An 18,211-nucleotide genomic window follows, 5' to 3' on the forward strand; every position below is an offset into this window, starting at 1 on the left:
GGTACTTCCTCCTTGCAGCTCAAAGATGGCAGCTGTGGCTCAGCGTTTAGCGACGACGCAAATTTATTTAGTTTTATTATGAGCCTGCGGTGCAGTGTGCAGTTGTTCCACACCACCTTTTCACATGACAGCGATCTAGTTCGATGCTGTCAATGTCACGTTTTACCGATATAATTACGTAATTCAAAAATATTGTTTGATCGTGGTCTAAGCTAGCAAGCTGCGATTAGCCAAATAAATGAATGTGTATACCGAAGCAGCCAAAAAGAACGCAGCTGCTTCGAGGTGAGTAGGATATAATTCATTTAGTGTTTTAACCTTATTTGTTGTATGCTGCATGCTGACAAGCTACAGTGCAGTAGAGGTGTAAATGACATTAAAAAACAACATATCTGATTCATTGGTCGTGATGAAAGCTGTCATATTTGAAATTTTGTTTAGATAATGTTCTGATTTTGTGATAGCCATGTCACTTTTCAGAGCATGGAATACATGGAGTGATTGACGAGGGTGGAAAACTCCCATAATGCACTGTGTGCCATAGCAACCAGTGCAAAGGGTAAAACAAAATATTCTTCAGTACGTCTCTGAAGGCAGGTTTGAGGTATTTCTGTAGTTTAATCATCGAGTGGCTTTGCATTTTGAAATATTGCAAATACTCAAGGTGCGAGATTTCGTCAGATCCGTGAGGTGCAATTTCCGTTTTGCTGGGAGAATTGTTGTAATCTTTGTATGGGAATTTGTAGTATGATCTCTTGATCCCAAGCACCTTATCCTTCCGAAATGAGTTGCTGCACAATGGAGCATCGCAAAAACTACCTGTACGAACCACTTTCCTTCTTTTTGGACCATTGTTTTGTGCAATCGCTCATTACTGGGCACTTCTGTGTCTGCTGTTGCTCTAGTCTTAAGTGGAAATTGACGTGCCGATTTTTATGGCACAAATCACAGTGCATTGTGGGGAAATTGCAGTACATTTCTGGAAATGAGAAGTCACTGGATGGCAATAACCGATTCTGTTGTTAGTTGCTTGAACTAAAGCTAAAATAGTAGATCTCTAATATATGTACTTTAATCCCAAGTGACACAACTGAGTCAGAAAGATGTGGGGAATGGCTTCTGGCAATAAAGAGAGGTATTGCCCAAGTGAGCACTAAATTATGGCAGTGCAAATTAGGGTGGACTCTTTAGGCACCTCACTATTTGATTCAGTTCAGATTCAGAGGGTTGCAGTTCAGTTATAGAATGCTTATCGTGAATCCTGATGCATCTTTTATACACAGGATTTCTTTTTCTTGCTGTGGGACTAATTGGTAGTTTTGAAATGACAGTATTTGTATGATCTAGAATGAATTAATTTCTAATATATCAGATATCAGACATTAAGCATTTCAGGGACTTGTCCTATAGGAAAAGTAGAATGAGAGAACTGCTTGTCCTATTGCTGTCCTGACTTATCGGCGGTTTGGCAACGAGGTGCAGCAAAGTCGACCGATTACCACTGGCGAGGAAAAAAAGACCAGTTTGTGTAGGATTTCCCCTCTCTATGCATCTTTAATTTATACCGTCATTTTTAAAATAATATACTACATACTTGAGGTATTTAGTGACTGAAGCACCTTGGTTTTAGGCAAAGTTTCTTAATTTTTAAATATTACAAATTAGTAAGTCAGTGTTGATAATAATAATGGCTGTTCTTATCAACTCAGCGCTATGAAACAGCAAGACATGTGATCTTGAATAGACTTATTGTGTATTTAAAGTGAAGCAATGCATTCATGTATTAAAAAAACATACGGCACTGTGTGTTTACACTCTAGAGTGAGAGGATGCACTCTTTTTTTTAAATGGTTAATCTTAAAACACCTTTATCGGACAGCTTCTTATCAGATTTGATCAGAGCTTTCATCTATTCATCAACAGGGTGGACAGTGGATGAATGAATGCGGCTTTTGTGGGAAGCTGCATTCTACACACACGCGAGGAAGTTTTTCACAGGCTGCGTTCACAACAGTATCATTCTGCCCCTTCACTGAATGCGATTTCACAGTGAATGCACCAAAATAAATTCAAGTAATCTGCGGTTCACCTGCATGCCAGTCAGTGGAAGGTGGTGCATACGGTGCATGGGTCAGCTAGGAAACCTCAGAAACTCATAATGACATGAAAATATAAATAATTTCACCACTTTAGAAAGAAAAATTGGACTTGTGTGAGTCAGGCAAAGTTATAGGGAATTTGTGTCTGATCTTTTTTTTTTTTTTTTTTTTTTTTAGTTGCTCCTGACAATTTAATGTCAAGGGCTTATATTCTTTCACACCTCACCCATTTTTGCACCTGATTCTAAACTCTAAAATACAGGAGGGCTCTTTCTGCCAGACCAGTACCACTGCAGTAGAAAAAGATCAGACTCACATCTGCAGCTTCTGTCGGCCTCTGTGTTCACCTCATTGTGATGTATGTGCACACAGACTGTGCTGCACTAATGCACTTTGTATCAGTATCATAGAAACAAAAAAGGGCACTGTGATAATGGTGAAAGTTTAGTGGTCTGTTGATTTACTGACACTCTGAACTGCAGAAAACAGCAGGCGGCATCTGCTCTCATCTTGTGCATGTGTGTTTTCCTCTTAATTGCACTTTAGTTTAAGAGGAACAAACTGTGCACACGTATCCACCACAATGCACCACACAGTGCATATTAAAATGAAAATACCAGCAGAGACAATTTTAGGTGTTTAGCCATGATACTAGACAAGTAATCAATTTGTCTAGTATCAAATTGGACTCTTTCTTAGCTCTTTATCAATGCTCACAATCAACGACCTTACAAAATTTGTTTTGATAAGCCGCCAGCCACCCTGTCAGACCTGCGGTCCATCTTTATTTCTGGAGTAAATATAGGTCTGCCATAGCATATGTTTTACCTGTATCTCCTTACAGTGGGGTAAAAAAGTATTTAGTCAGTCCCTGATTGTGCAAGTTCTCCTACTTAGAAAGATGAGAGAGGTCTATAGTTTTCAACATAGGTACACTTCAACTGTGAGAGACACAATGAGGAAATCACATTGTAGGATTTTTAAAGAATTTATTTGTAAATTATGGTGGAAAATAAGTATTTGGTCAATAACAAAAGTTCAGCTCAATACTTTGTAACATAATCCTTGTTGGCAATGACAGAGGTCAAACATTTCCTGTAAGTCTTCACCAGGTTTGTACACACTGTAGCTGGTATTTTGGCCCATTCCTCCATGCAGATCTCCTCTAGAGCAGTGATGTTTTGGGGCTGTCGCTGGACGACATGGACTTTCAACTCCCTCAACAAATTTTCTATGGGGTTGAGATCTGGAGACTGGCTTGGCCACTCCAGGACCTTGAAATGCTTTTTAATGGAGCCACTCCTTCATTGCCCGAGCGGTGTGTTTGGGATCATTGTCATGCTGGAAGACCCAGACACGTTGCATCTTCAATGCTCTCAACTGATGGAAAGAGGTTTTGGCTTAAAGTCTCACGATACATGGCCCCGTTCATTCTTCCCTTAACACAGATCAGTTGTCCTGTCCCCTTTGCAGAAAACCAGCCCCAAAGCATGATGTTTTCTCCCCCATGCTTCACAGTAGGTATGGTGTTCTTGGAATGCAACTCGGCATTCTTCTTCCTCCAAACATGACGAGTTGAGTTTTTACCAAAATGTTCTATTTTGGTTTCATCTGACCACATGATATTCTCCCAATTCTCTTCTGGATCATCCATATGCTCTCTGGCAAACTTCAGACGGGCCTGGACATGTACTGTCTTAAGCAGGGGGACATACCTGGCACTGTAGGATTTGAGTCCCTCTCTGCATAGTGTGTAGCCTTTGTTACTTTGGTCTCAGCTCTCTGCAGGTCATTCATCAGGTCCCTCTGTGTAGTTCTGGGATATTTGTTCACCGTTCTCATGATCATTTTGACCCCACGAGATGGCATCTTGCATGGAGCCCTAGATCGAGGGAGATTATCAATGATCTTGTATGTATTCCATTTTCTTTCAGTTGCTCCCACAGTTGATTTATTCACACCAACCTGCTTGACTATTGTAGATTCACTCTTCCTAGCCTGGTGCACATCTACAATTTTATTCCTGGTGTCCTTCGACAGCTCTTTGGCCATGGCCATGGTTGAGGTTGAGGTCTGACTGTTTGGGGCTGTGGACAGGTGTCTTTTATACAGATAACGAGTTCCAACAGGTGCCATTAATACAGGTAACAGGTGGAGGACAGAAGAGCTTCTTAAAGAAGTTACAGGTCTGTGAGAGCCGGAAATCTTGCTTGTTTGTGGGTTCCCAAATACTTATTTTCCCCAGTAATTTACAAATAAATTCTTTAAAAATCCTACAATGTGATTTTCTGGACTTTTTTCTCATTTTGTCTTTGTGTTTTGAAGTGTACCTATGATGAAAATTACAGACCTCTCTCATCTTTCTAAGTAGGAGAACTTGCACAATCAGGGGCTGACTAAATACTTTTTTACCCCAGTGTATGTGACTGCTCATTTTAATGCCTGGTTCACACGGCAAGATAATTAGGCCGATATCGCACCCAATCTTCCCCTTTCGACAATCTTAAGGACACCCCGATTATCATGATGACACTAAAGATAATCTTACTAGATATTCCTGCCGTGTGTGGTACGCTCTGAACTGCTCGGAAGGACATGAGTGCTACAATCGCAAATCGGGGATATCCAACATGTTGGATTGTCTTGGCCTGATATCGGAGCGTGTATGGTGTCCCCCCAGCACAAACAAGCACACAGCCTGCTGAATGTGACGTACAGCCAATCAGAAAGTGAGATGACAGATGCAGGCAGCGAAATGTAAAATCTGGTATGATTTACCAGAAAGTCTGTTGGTCGCGGTGTCTCCACTCTAAAGAACGCCTTTTTTTTTTGTATAGTTTTTTCTTCTTTGTTATAAATAGTCCACAAACTGTCTGTTAGTTTACTCTCAAGTCACGTTTAATCTCAAGAGATTTTGCGAGATTTCCTGTCTGACCTGGAAATGTTTGTGTGTGAAATCTGTTTGCGTGTGGTGGTGTTGTCCTTACCGTGTGGCTGCACACCACACACTGCACGACCAAACCTGTTAGATCTATGATTTTTTTTTTATCTCCAGGTGTATGGTCTCTCAGGTTTTGGAAACCTACAGATAATTTTAAAATCTTGCCGTGTGAACCAGGTTTAACATAGTCACTCCAGGAGACTTCCAATCATGTTGTTACTTCCGACACTTTATATACAAGTATTTGCTGTACCATTCTAGTCCTGTGCATGAGGTTAAACTGCACCCAGGAGTGCAGGTGGACCTCTATCCTGCTGACCTGTTTGGGGTTTGGTGGCAGGATTAGTGCTCTACTTATACAAAAACATTCACACAGCTCACAGCTAAAACAGAAGGTCTGCTTCCACCCCCTTTTTTTTTTTGACTAAATTAAGTTGTTAGGGAGGGCAAGAGTCACATCCTTTGACAGTAGCAGCTGGTGTGGTGCTTGAGTCCCAACCCAAGGAAGCACACGGGTTGAGCGCCTGGAACGTCTGTCAGATATTTGATATTGCCAGTGTTTTTGCCTTAGAGCGCTACACTAGTTTGCTGACTGCCAACTAAAAAAGTTAAATCCTCCTGTTTTATGAGGCACTGAACTGTTTTTTCTGGACTGCTTGTTGTTCCCAGAAGTAGTAGTACATCCTGTACCGTGCCCAAGGCCGATTGGTGCCAGTGGTTATGGTGCATTCCATTTACATCGGACACCATGAGTTGCAATTGGGAATGATGTCACACCTGAGATAAATGTGTTCCATTTTTGATACAGCTCCACAAGTCAAAAATTAAGCTGAACACTTTCAAGATTTTGGAGTGTAGAGTGCAACAAAATATACTTAGTCCACCAATGAGACAGTTAGTGTTTTAATTTACTCTTCAGGCGTTTGTCTTTAGCAACTTTTACCGGCTTAGCCAATATTGTTCGTACCACCTGACAAACAACACATTATGCAGTATTTTATGCATACAAAATATTGCAGCAACTTGCCCATGGACTGCAATAGAAGAGTATTATGTGCACAATTTATTAAATTAGATACAAAAAGACAGAAGTGAAAAAAAAAAAATTAAAATTAAACAACTGCATCTTTCACCACTGTTGGTGCAGTCATGTTGGCTTGTGAACTTTGAGTGTGTGAGGGGCCAAATGAGTTAGAATTTTGACTTCAGGGTTTGTTCCTGATGGGTATAACTGGAAAATTCCAACCTCCTGATATTATACCCAGATTCCATAGTGTGAAGTGAATGACAGTCTATGACCCCCTTGAATGGGATGCCAGTCCATCACCTGTTACTTGCCCAATCAAGGCTCACACCCATTTACAGCTGGGTGGGCTAGGACAATGCAGAGGACACGGACAGGTAGCATGACCAGGAATGGAACCAAGGATAAATATTGTTAATGCAGCTCCTATCCCACTGTTCTCAGTGCAGAGTAATAATTGCAGAAGCAGCCTTAAATTTCTCTGAGCCAGGTATTTGAAATAAATGTGTATAAAGCATAAGATTTGTTTCATCACTCGGCTCTAAGATTTTAGTTTATCAGTGCTGCTGCTGAATAAATGTCAAAATATATTTGTACATAACACTTTTATATTCACATTTTGCTGGATTTTTTTTTTCTTTTGTAACTAATATTTTGGGTTTTGTTTATTGTTCATTGTGTCTTTGTCTTTTATCTATTTGTAAAGCATTTTGAGTTACTTTTGTGTCTGAATGGTGCTATATTAATAAACTTTATCTCCCTCCCACCCCCAACAGCTTAGCTTCATTATGGCCATCAGTCAATTTCGTCTTTTCAAGATTTGCACGTGTCTAGCCAGCTTGCTTTCTTTCATTAAAAGGTTAATATGCAGGTAAGCACGGCTATACTGTCAGTCAGTAACATTCTTGTAACGGTGTGAAATGTTCTGGGCAGATATTGTTGTTATTAGAGCAAACACTGGTTGTTACAAACCTGACATTGCAAATTCAGAACTTTTGTAGCTTTATATAGTTGAATACAGCTCCATCTAGTGGTATAATCTGTGGCCATTTCCACTTCGAAAATGGTTTCCACAATTTGGAAAATAATGTAAACACCACTGTACTTCACAATAACCCAGACCAGGTTTTGTTCTAAAGGGCACATGCTCGAACCCTACTGAATTCTCATTTGTTTGTTTATTTATTTCCTGGTCTTACAGGAGTGGGAGGGGCCGAAAGCTCAGTGGTGATCAAATAACGCTCCCAACATCAGTGGATTTTTCATCTTCTGTACTAAAACAGGTCAGTCAACAACAGGGTGCCATGAGGACCTGTCTGTGTGTCTAGCTTTGGTGGACTCGATCATTATGAAAAGCAAATTCAGTATTTAATCATGTGATAATTGTTGGTGAAGGTTCTCAGTCATCCAGGTAAGCGATACCAAAACATTTCCACTCCACCAACTGGACAACTTGCTGAGTTTCAAGTTTTGGCTGCGTTCATCCAGTAAGCTATGTCAATGAGTGGTGAAAACCAGGTCTTAAAAACAAAGAAGAACCACAGTTGCTGGAGTGTAAATGTTTCAAAATTGCTTGATCAAAATTAGAAATAGCCTCCAATGCAAACTGCTGCAAAACAGTTTTCACATTTTTATTGCCTCATCCGCACAGGCAGAGATTGAAGAATGGAGCTCTTGGGATGAAGATGCCCCAACGAGTATTAAGATTGAAGGTGGAAATGGAAACGTTGCTTCGCCCCCAAATGATATAGATGAGGAGCCAGACTACTTCAGAGACATGGCTCCAACAATCAGGAAAATGCAGAAGGTAAACCTGCAGAAAAGGTAGTCCAGATCCAGGATCATCAACTGATGGTGACCAACTAAATGGTGTGAATGTTTTTGTTTTTTGCAGTCTGTGTTTACGTGCATGGCTTTTGTGTTGTAAGTGAAGTCAGATCATATAATTAATTTCAAAGAATGATCCAATGGCATATTTCCTTTAGATTTACTATTAATTATTTCCAACCCTCGGATACAGTAATTCATTTTTAAGAAACAATGCCAAAGTTTGACTAGATTCAGTGAGAGAAGGTTTACACTTTGGCCTCATTCTATAGATGAATCAAGTAAACACCCATTATTGAGCTTGGCCAGTACTAAACAAATCACAAGGTCCATTCTGAATGTCAGGTGTTTGATAACTCCTGTACCACGTAATTGCGTCATTAAAATAAAATATTGAATTTATTTATTCAATTTAAACAATCACTGCACTATTTGTGCAACCTTATAAAGCTTTCAGTTGTCTCCAGTTTCTCATAAATAGCACTATGTAACAAATTTTTATTTTTGTTTTGTTCCTGGGTACACAGTGTGTTTTCCTAACCTGTTATGCCTTAAATAAATAGAAAATAGCTGTTATTCCACAGAAACCTTGCTTCTGTGATCAGGACAATGATATTTTGAAATTTGTCTGTTTTCAAGAATATTCTCGATTCGCCTTCACTACTACCGAGGAGTCTTCTAGAATATTCTTAACTGCTAGAACTGTCCAGAATTTTCTACAAGTTTCCAGAATTATCTAGAAATTTCAAGAAACTTTTAGAACTTTCTAGAACGTAAAAAAAAAAATACAATCAAAGTTTGTGCTGAATGTAGTCATTTTTCCATAGACTTTAGACATAAGCAGTTGAAATATAACACTTAGAAGCCAGGAACAAAAATTGTGTTACATAGTGTAGTTTATAAGATTATAATGGTAAAGAAATGACAAAAACCTAAATATATACAGGGTGACTTTCTTGCAGATACTGTATTACAACTTATTTCTTTAAAACAACTTGAACAAATTCATACTTTTTAGAAACCAGTTATTTAAATTTGTACTTGCGTGACCTTTAATCTGATGAATATGCCTATAAAATGAGTAATTACTGCTAAATTGTTAACATAAATAATGAGGTTATTACAAAAAGCATTAAATCTTTGTATCCAAGCAGACCGTTATCTGTAAGACTTTCTCAAGTTTCAGTGTTGGCTCTGTTTTCTGTGGTTTCCGTGGTGCAGATAGTGCTGAAGAAGAGAGAGCCTTTAAACTTCCTGGTCCCTGATGGCTCAGCAGGTTTCTCCAGCAGACTGGCTGCCTCTCAAGATATGATATCATTCACTCCACCCTCAGTGAGTTTCAGTTTTGCTCTGATGTCTCATATGTGTACTTCCCCCCTCCGACAGCACACAGTATTGTTGGAATATCTGGAAAATGTTGATAACCATTCAGTCATGGTGAAACATGTTGGACTACACACAAATTATAGGATTGTTTAAAATGATGGCTCAGCTTGGTCTAAACTCAAAATAATGACACAATAATAATGTCAAAGGACAGATGGTATTTACTGGATTGTCACGACGTGTAACTTTGCTAATAAAACTCAGATTGATGTGTTTCACAAAATTTTCTCAATCTTCTCACGAAAGCCTCTGTGAAATTTCTTCAATTTATTGTTGTAAAATGCAGGAGAATGCATTTTAGAACATGTAGAACCCTTCAGCTAGGCGGGCCCTGGAACCCCCAGCCTCAGGTGTGGCTTCTCCTCAGATTTGTCTGTTGCTGATTCACATCCCTGCTTCTTGTCAGGCTGAGCTGGGAGAAATGGAAACCTGGCAGGAGGACACAAACGCGTGGGAGGATGAGTCTGATGCTGCTTGGGAGGCAGAAGAGGTGCTCAGGTAATTTACCAAGAATCTATTCATGTCTGAGCAATGCGTCGAAGGATCACTTTAATAGCAATTTGTCCAGGAAATTGTTGTTTTGTATGGAAAGGGAGTGCTGTCACACCAGTTAAAAAAAAAAAAAAAAATCTGCTTAAATATGAACAATATTTGTTGCAGCCTCTCTGTGTGCACACACAATTACGCACGCTAAGTAGGGCTGCCACAAACGGTTATTTTGCTAATTGACTAGTCACAGATTATTTTTGCAATTAGTTGACTAATCAGATTTTAAGTAAATTGCGGCTTATTGCACCAGCATGCAGCTGTTATTTGTCTTTGAATGTTGCTATTGTTTATTATATCATTTAATGAATTGTTTATTTTACTATGTGTCATTGTTGGCAATATGTTTGAGAGAGAGAGGGAGAGAGAGGGGGAGAGAGAGAGAGGGAGAGAGATTCTCAAGGGTTGTATGAAATTAATTTTTTTCTTTTGTTGAAGTGAGATCAGTCACCAACATGTTGAGGATTGCTTCAGTCAGAATATTTGCTTGCAGAGGTGTGCATGTTGTTGCCTTGGTAACAGTCATCCATTGAAGAGGAACACATTTTTTAGCGCTGTAACGTAGCATTATTAAACATTAGTGTTATCACATTTCCTATTCAAACATGACATCACTGTTATAACGTTACAGCAAACGTGTAACATATGTATGCTAAGGCTAATGAAATTGTCATCGCTAATGTTAACATTGACAGCTATCAATATAAGTAAGTAGCTGTGTGCTTGCTCTAGAGGTTGGTAAGGTTAGACCTTACTTATGTGAAGAACCTTGAGGGCAGCTTTGTTGTGATTCGGCGCTATATAAATGTAATTAATTAAAGGAGCTCACTATAGGCGTTAATGTTATCAAATCAATTTTATTTATATAATGCCAAATCACAACAAACAGTTGCCCCAAGGCGCTTTATATTGTAAGGCAAGGCCATACAATAATTACGGAAAAACCCCAACGGTCAAAACGACCCCCTTTGAGCAAGCACTTGGCAACAGTGGGAAGGAAAAATTCCCTTTTAACAGGAAGAAACCTCCAGCAGAACCAGGCTCAGGGAGGGGCAGTCTTCTGCTGGGACTGGTTGGGGCTGAGGGAGAGAACCAGGAAAAAGACATGCTGTGGAGGGGAGCAGAGATCAATCACTAATGATTAAATGTAGAGTGGTGCATACAGAGCAAAAAGAGAAAGAAACACTCAGTGCATCATGGGAACCCCCCAGCAGTCTAAGTGTATAGCAGCATAACTAAGGGATGGTTCAGGGTCACCTGATCCAGCCCTAACTATAAGCTTTAGCAAAAAGGAAAGTTTTAAGCCTAATCTTAAAAGTAGAGAGGGTGTCTGTCTCCCTGATCTGAATTGGGAGCTGGTTCCACAGGAGAGGAGCCTGAAAGCTGAAGGCTCTGCCTCCCATTCTACTCTTACAAACCCTAGGAACTACAAGTAAGCCTGCAGTCTGAGAGCGAAGCGCTCTATTGGGGTGATATGGTACTATGAGGTCCGTAAGATAAGATGGGACCTGATTATTCAAAACCTTATAAGTAAGAAGAAGAATTTTAAATTCTATTCTAGAATTAACAGGAAGTCAATGAAGAGAGGCCAATATGGGTGAGATATGCTCTCTCCTTCTAGTCCCCGTCAGCACTCTAGCTGCAGCATTTTGAATTAACTGAAGGCTTTTCAGGGAACTTTTAGGACAACCTGATAATAATGAATTACAATAGTCCAGCCTAGAGGAAATAAATGCATGAATTAGTTTTTCAGCATCACTCTGAGACAAGACCTTTCTGATTTTAGAGATATTGCGCAAATGCAAAAAAGCAGTCCTACATATTTGTTTAATATGCGCATTGAATGACATATCCTGATCAAAAATGACTCCAAGATTTCTCACAGTATTACTAGAGGTCAGGGTAATGCCATCCAGAGTAAGGATCTGGTTAGACACCATGTTTCTAAGATTTGTGGGGCCAAGTACAATAACTTCAGTTTTATCTGAGTTTAAAAGCAGGAAATTAGAGGTCATCCATGTCTTTATGTCTGTAAGACAATCCTGCAGTTTAGCTAAGTGGTGTGTGTCCTCTGGCTTCATGGATAGATAAAGCTGGGTATCATCTGCGTAACAATGAAAATTTAAGCAATGCCGTCTAATAATACTGCCTAAGGGAAACATGTATAAAGTGAATAAAATTGGTCCTAGCACAGAACCTTGTGGAACTCCATAATTAACCTTAGTCTGTGAAGAAGATTCCCCATTTACATGAACAAATTGTAATCTATTAGATAAATATGATTCAAACCATCGCAGTGCAGTGCCTTTAATACCTATGGCATGCTCTAATCTCTGATGCTGTTTCTGTACTATGATGAATACTAAAACCTGACTGAAACTCTTCAAATAGACCATTCCTCTGCAGATGATCAGTTAGCTGTTTTACAACTACCCTTTCAATAATTTTTGAGAGAAAAGGAAGGTTGGAGATTGGCCTATAATTAGCTAAGATAGCTGGGTCAAGTGATGGCTTTTTAAGTAATCGTTTAATTACTGCCACCTTAAAAGCCTGTGGTACATAGCCAACTAATAAAGATAGATTGATCATATTTAAGATCAAAGCATTAATTAATGGTAGGGCTTCCTTGAGCAGCCTGGTAGGAATGGGGTCTAATAGACATGTTGATGGTTTGGATGAAGTAACTAATGAAAATAACTCAGAACAATCGGAGAGAAAGAGTCTAACCAAATACTGGCATCACTGAAAGCAGCCAAAGATAACGATACGTCTTTGGGATGGTTATGAGTAATTTTTTCTCTAATAGATAAAATTTTATTAGCAGAGAAAGTCATGAAGTCATTACTAGTTAAAGTTAAAGGAATTCTCGGCTCAATAGAGCTCTGACTCTTTGTCAGCCTGGCTACAGTGCTGAAAAGAAAGCTGGGGTTGTTCTTATTTTCTTCAATTAGTGATGAGTAGTAAGATGTCCTAGCTTTACGGAGGGCTTTTTTATAGAGCCACAGACTCTTTTTCCAGGCTAAGTGAAGATCTTCTAAATTAGTGAGACGCCATTTCCTCTCCAACTTACGGGTTATCTGTTTTAAGCTGCGAGTTTGTGACTTTTGATGTTAGTGGCTCACAAGCCAATTAGCTGACAGAGACAACCGTTGTACTGCCGTGGAAGGCAAGTTCTGCCTTACAGAGTTTACATTGCACATTTTTCTCTTTAATTTAGTTAAAATGTTCCCAGACTTTTGAGTTCTGTTGCCGGCTAGCCATGATACTGTTTGGGCATAACTTTTCCAGTGACATCACGGCTGACCCCAGTTACCACGACTGCACATGTACCTCAAGGACAGAAAGGCAGCAGAAGGTACAGCAGCATCTTTGAGAGAAAAGCGAAGCTTAAAAAAATAAACAGTGATGTCGATTCTTAAATTAGTCACAGACAGTTTTGGTAATTGATGTAATCCTGACTGGTCGGCTAATGGTGGCAGCCCTAATGGTAAGCTTTTTTGACAAATTTATTCTTGCAGTTGCACATGATAATAGAGAAAGAAAATACAGATAGGTGTCTTTATTAATATTAACACAGCGCTCGTGTGTGTACACAAAAACTCCAAGCCGACTCATTTCATCATAACGTGATACTGATCTTTTTATCCCCCCGTTATGAAATATAGGGGCTATAGCGATCAGCATCCGTCCGTCCATTTTAGCTTGTTAGCGCGATATCTCAAGAACCAGTTGACCAGTTTCATTCATATTTAGCATAAGAGTGTACTTGGGTGATCCCCCGACACCAGTTGATTCTGGAGATCTTGGAGTCAATTTCAAGGTCATAGCGAGCTATTCAAGATATCATTGCCACGCCTGTGTACTTCAACTTCAGACCGCTCCTACTTATTTTGTCGCCTTTTGGGGGGGGAGTGGTTACATTGTATTAAATACATTTTCTATTTGATGTGTATGTTTTATTTTTTGACTGCTGTAAATCACTTCCTTGCCAGTAGGTGGCAGAACACACTGCAAGTGTTACAGCTCACAGGCATCTATGCACTGAACACATACACATTTTTGCTTTGCCTTTAACAGGCAACAGAAGCTGGTGGAGAGAGAAAAGCGGTCATTGGAGCAGCAGAGGAAGAAGATGGAGAAAGAGGTCCAGAGGATGATGAAGAAAGAGCAGAAGATCGCTGTCAAGCTTTCGTAACACTTTAGAAATGCTCGGTTTAGAGCAAAAGGGATGAGAGGAAAGACACTGAATCAGATGTTACTCTGTCTTCAACGACCTCAAACCAATCAGGATTACCTGCTGGGACATCATGTGTTCACACACTGTCCACGTCCTCTGCCACGTGTCCACCAGCAGCCATTTATTGTTTCCCACCTGCAGCAGTGTAAAGACGTCCGTCTTGTCAGGCTGGGTTTGTGTCCATGGTGTTTTTGATCTACAAAGAGAGTAGTATTTGTACAATCCACTTAATTTTAGTCTTGACCACAGATGAGATGAATATTTTAAAATCTGTAGTAAAATGTTCTGGTGCAGTTTTTTCTCTCTCACAAGTCACATTTGTAAATAAACTGGTATCTGTACTTCTTTTTGAAAGTCAGGCAGCTACTACAAAGTGTCTTCCTTGTCTTATTTACCATCAAAGGACAAAGGAGTGCAATTAATTTTAAGCCTCACTGTATACTAGTGACATTTTTTGGTGTCTATTTTTATGTTTGCCTCTTTTTTTTTTTTTTTTTTTTGACAAGATTTTTTCTTTGTTTGTAGCTTGATATTTCTCTTTGCTGTACAGCCATTATTACACTGGAATTGTGTGTTAATTAAAGTGATAAAGACTTAAATAAGTGGGACACACGACCCTCTAGCTGTGGGTTCCTATGGCAACCTTGTGGCTACTGATCTGCCATTCTCTTTTCCCACTGATTTTAGATTAATATTGCGCTGCTTTGTTGGGGGGCTTCTTAACATAGTTGGTGTTGACATGAGACAGAAGTCACACATCTGTTATTTTGGCCAATAAGCGGATGAATAAACTTTTATGTTTTCCAAGCTCATAAAACTGAAGGCTACTTGTTGAAGTAGAGTTTGTTGTTTTTTTTTAATGAGTCATTGTAATGCAGTCACAGAAATGCCAATCACCAAAACTCTTGTCATAATATCAGCTGAACTGAAATGTGGAGCTTTGGTGTGTAAATTTTGATTGATGCAATTTTCCATCTTAAATGTTACAAGTAGAAAAGCTTTGCAAGCTTGTACTTGAGTGTTCATGTGTCAGTAATAACTGATGCTTGGAGATGTGATGAGTTACGTAAAATAACAATGGTAATAACCTACAAGTGTACCATATAAGCAGATTTGATCATTAAGATTGGAGGGTTTTTTTTTGGAGGAATTGAGTGAACTTGATGGATTTACTCTTGTCACTTTGGGTGACTGCATGTTTTATTTTTGCCACTAAAAAAAAAAAATTGTTTTAAGATTGCACATTTAATTTTTCCAAAAATGGGTCATCAACGGATTATACTGCATCTCTGCTGTATTACCTCTTTGCAGGATTCTAATAAAAAGATTTAAAGTTCTGGAGGTTATGACTCTGCAACAGCCTAATGTGAAAAAAGTATCATTATGGATTCTTGTGTTTTGCATCTTTTTATTGGTATAAAAGAAAGTAGAAGGTACTGTTGTTTGGTTCATGTAAATTATTTTGTGGTTCCATATGTTTTATTATAAGAAGTGATCTGAAGTAGAAATTAATTTTTTTTTTCTTGTTTAAATTCATGCTATTGTAAACAGAATAAAATGTGTATTTTATGATATATTTAATTATACATGTTTAAGGTGCAGTTTAGATTTTATTTTTTCCTTAAAGCACTTTCTATCTTAAATTTGAACATTTAAAGTAGGGCATGACAGAAAGGTGATATAACTTCATACTATAGTGTTTAGTAGTAATCAGGTGTATCTGTGATTTTTAGATATCCCAAAATAGAATGGGACCTTACCCTTGAACAGATTTTTTTTCTCAAAATCAAATCACTTTGTCCTTGGATGGCCCTCGATTGTTCCACCCAGTTTGGTCCAATTCGGATAAAACTTTGCAAATAAGACCAAAAACATTACCACGTGCACTTATACCCATCTTTGCTAAAGGCAAATTTTGGTATTGACCTGGCTATGTATCCACTAGTTAATTTACTTTTATTTGTGAGGAGATGTACCAGTACTCAGTACTGCTCTGGTTACTTTATATTGGGCTCTGGTATTGTGGTAGTATCTGTTCATTAATATAAGCTCAAGGTCATACTGCTCTCTTCTTATGACATGTCACAAAGGACAATTTAACTGAGTTGACAAAGAAAAATAAAATTAAGCCAGGCTTTTTAAAATTGACTATGAAATGACTCCTAATGAGATATGTAGAAGCGATATGATGCATGGGTGAAGCTCAAGGTGCCACTGTAACCCTCCAAACAACTAATTATCTCCAGTATAATTCTGCATTCACAGAATGTGATCTTGTGACTAATGTGGCCTGTAGCTGAGCTGATTTATTCCCCCCCAGCCAATCTCACAGAGGACTCAGCCTTCCTGTCAAAATCTCCAAAAAGGACTCACTTTTAAAGACAAGTGATACAGCAGAATACCGAACCTTTGCCATGACCTCCACCCACTTCCAAAAATACTGTTATATAAAGTCATTAATGTCCACTTATTTTTAGGATGCCTTCCACAGACTAGCACAAGATGTCAGAGTCTGTGATGACTCAGTGTCCCAGAAGCATCGTGACACTAGACATCATGATGTTGCAACATGAGAGCCCATCTGGCAGACTTTGAGTCATTCTTAAAAAAAAAAAAAGTGGCATTTTTATACTTATGTAAAATTATGGTAAGTCAAGTAGCTCAGTGGCAAGAGCTAGAGCTGGACTGACACCTAAACAAAGGGTTTCTTTGCCTTTTGTCCTTTGAGGAGACACTTCAGGGAAAGGGTCAAGGAAGAGTATTGGGATTAGGCTTTCATCTGCACCCAACTGTAAATGGGTACTGGCTTTAGCTGGGGTCAGTAAGTAGCATGCAACGGACTAGTGGTTCATCTGTGGGGAGCCTTAGACTGTCATCTTCTTCATGCCATAGCACTGGGGATAAACACTGCCCCAATAAGGTTATATATTCAAATCAGTTTATTTGTATGAATGAACTGAAATTGAATATTTGTGTAGCTCCAAATCACAACATAGGTCTCCCCCCCCCAAAAAAATGCTTCATAAGGGTAAGGTCTAAGCTTACCCACCCTCATTTGAGCATGTATGGAGGCAACTGTGGTAAGGGAAAACATCAGATATTTGTAAGAAGAAACCTGAAGCAGCCCAGACTCAGAGGAGTGACCATCTGCTTTGGCCAGATTATTAAAAAATTTTTAAACATGCAAAACAGAGATGGAACTCACCATCCCGGTAATTATGGAGCACAGTGGACATCATGACCCACAGTCCATCACTGGTGAAGTTCATACAGGATGAATTTTAGTCAGACTATATCCAGACTGCAAGAGATAAACTTGTAATAGCCGCACAGCAGCTCTGGCAGTGACCTAGTTTGTATCTGTGCAGGCACCAGTCACTCCCTCATTCCAGCTTTGGAGAGGTTCCACTACCATGGAGCTAATGCATTGTTACCAGGCTTATAACGCAAGAGACATGTCAGTGCAGCTTGGGAAAGCTTTTGCAGAAAGTGTGCACTTAAAATGCAAGTTAGTTGCACTGGAGTTTATGCTTTAAAGCAAAGGTGGGAGGGGAAAAAAAAAAACTTGATGTTCCCTTCTTTAGCAGTTTCAGCTCCACATGTACTCTAAAAGTTACAATGTAGGATTTAGGGATGTTGCAGTAAAAATTGACTTGTATTCAATCACACTGTTGATTTCAGGCGTGAGGGAGACATCTTATTCTGGAGCCCACTGTAAGAGCTCCTGGGTTTTAAGCAAAACAAAACCATTTAAGCTTTATTTTGACAGTCAAGCAGACTCTAGAAAATTCTCACATTGGGTGTATAATTACTTGCAAGAACAAATCCGCTCCCTCTTGTGAGCATAGCACAAACTCTCCATAGATGAGTGGGTCACTTGAATGTTGCCATGTTGGAGTCACAAAATTTACTGTGTACTTGACACACTGACCAGATGAGTTGATATCAAAGAAGCAACTAGAAACAAAAATTGCAACTAATGCAATCTGCAACCTCACCTCTACATGACAAAAGACACTGCGGTTGCAGTTTAAAAAAAACCCCAGAAGTATGCTACTGAATTAAAACAGACCATGACGTTTCTCATGCTTTAATAACAGACAAAGACATTGATGGAAACCACCAGTATTGCACATAGCTCAGGCACGTAA

General features: G+C 39.2%; 1 protein-coding gene across 1 annotated transcript; it reads left to right on the top strand.

The window, feature by feature from the left end:
* On the top strand, nucleotides 1-14,356 carry ebag9 (estrogen receptor binding site associated antigen 9). Its single transcript, XM_034175366.1, has 7 exons — nucleotides 1-285; nucleotides 6,841-6,935; nucleotides 7,266-7,347; nucleotides 7,716-7,871; nucleotides 9,113-9,223; nucleotides 9,684-9,775; nucleotides 13,901-14,356. The coding sequence occupies exons 2-7, from the start codon at nucleotides 6,853-6,855 to the stop codon at nucleotides 14,016-14,018; spliced, it is 642 nt and encodes a 213-aa protein (XP_034031257.1). The 5' UTR covers nucleotides 1-285; nucleotides 6,841-6,852; the 3' UTR covers nucleotides 14,019-14,356.
* The last annotated feature ends 3,855 nt before the right edge of the window (nucleotides 14,357-18,211 follow it).

Source organism: Thalassophryne amazonica, chromosome 7 (genome assembly GCF_902500255.1).
Source record: "Thalassophryne amazonica chromosome 7, fThaAma1.1, whole genome shotgun sequence".
Taxonomy (NCBI): Eukaryota; Metazoa; Chordata; class Actinopteri; order Batrachoidiformes; family Batrachoididae; genus Thalassophryne; species Thalassophryne amazonica.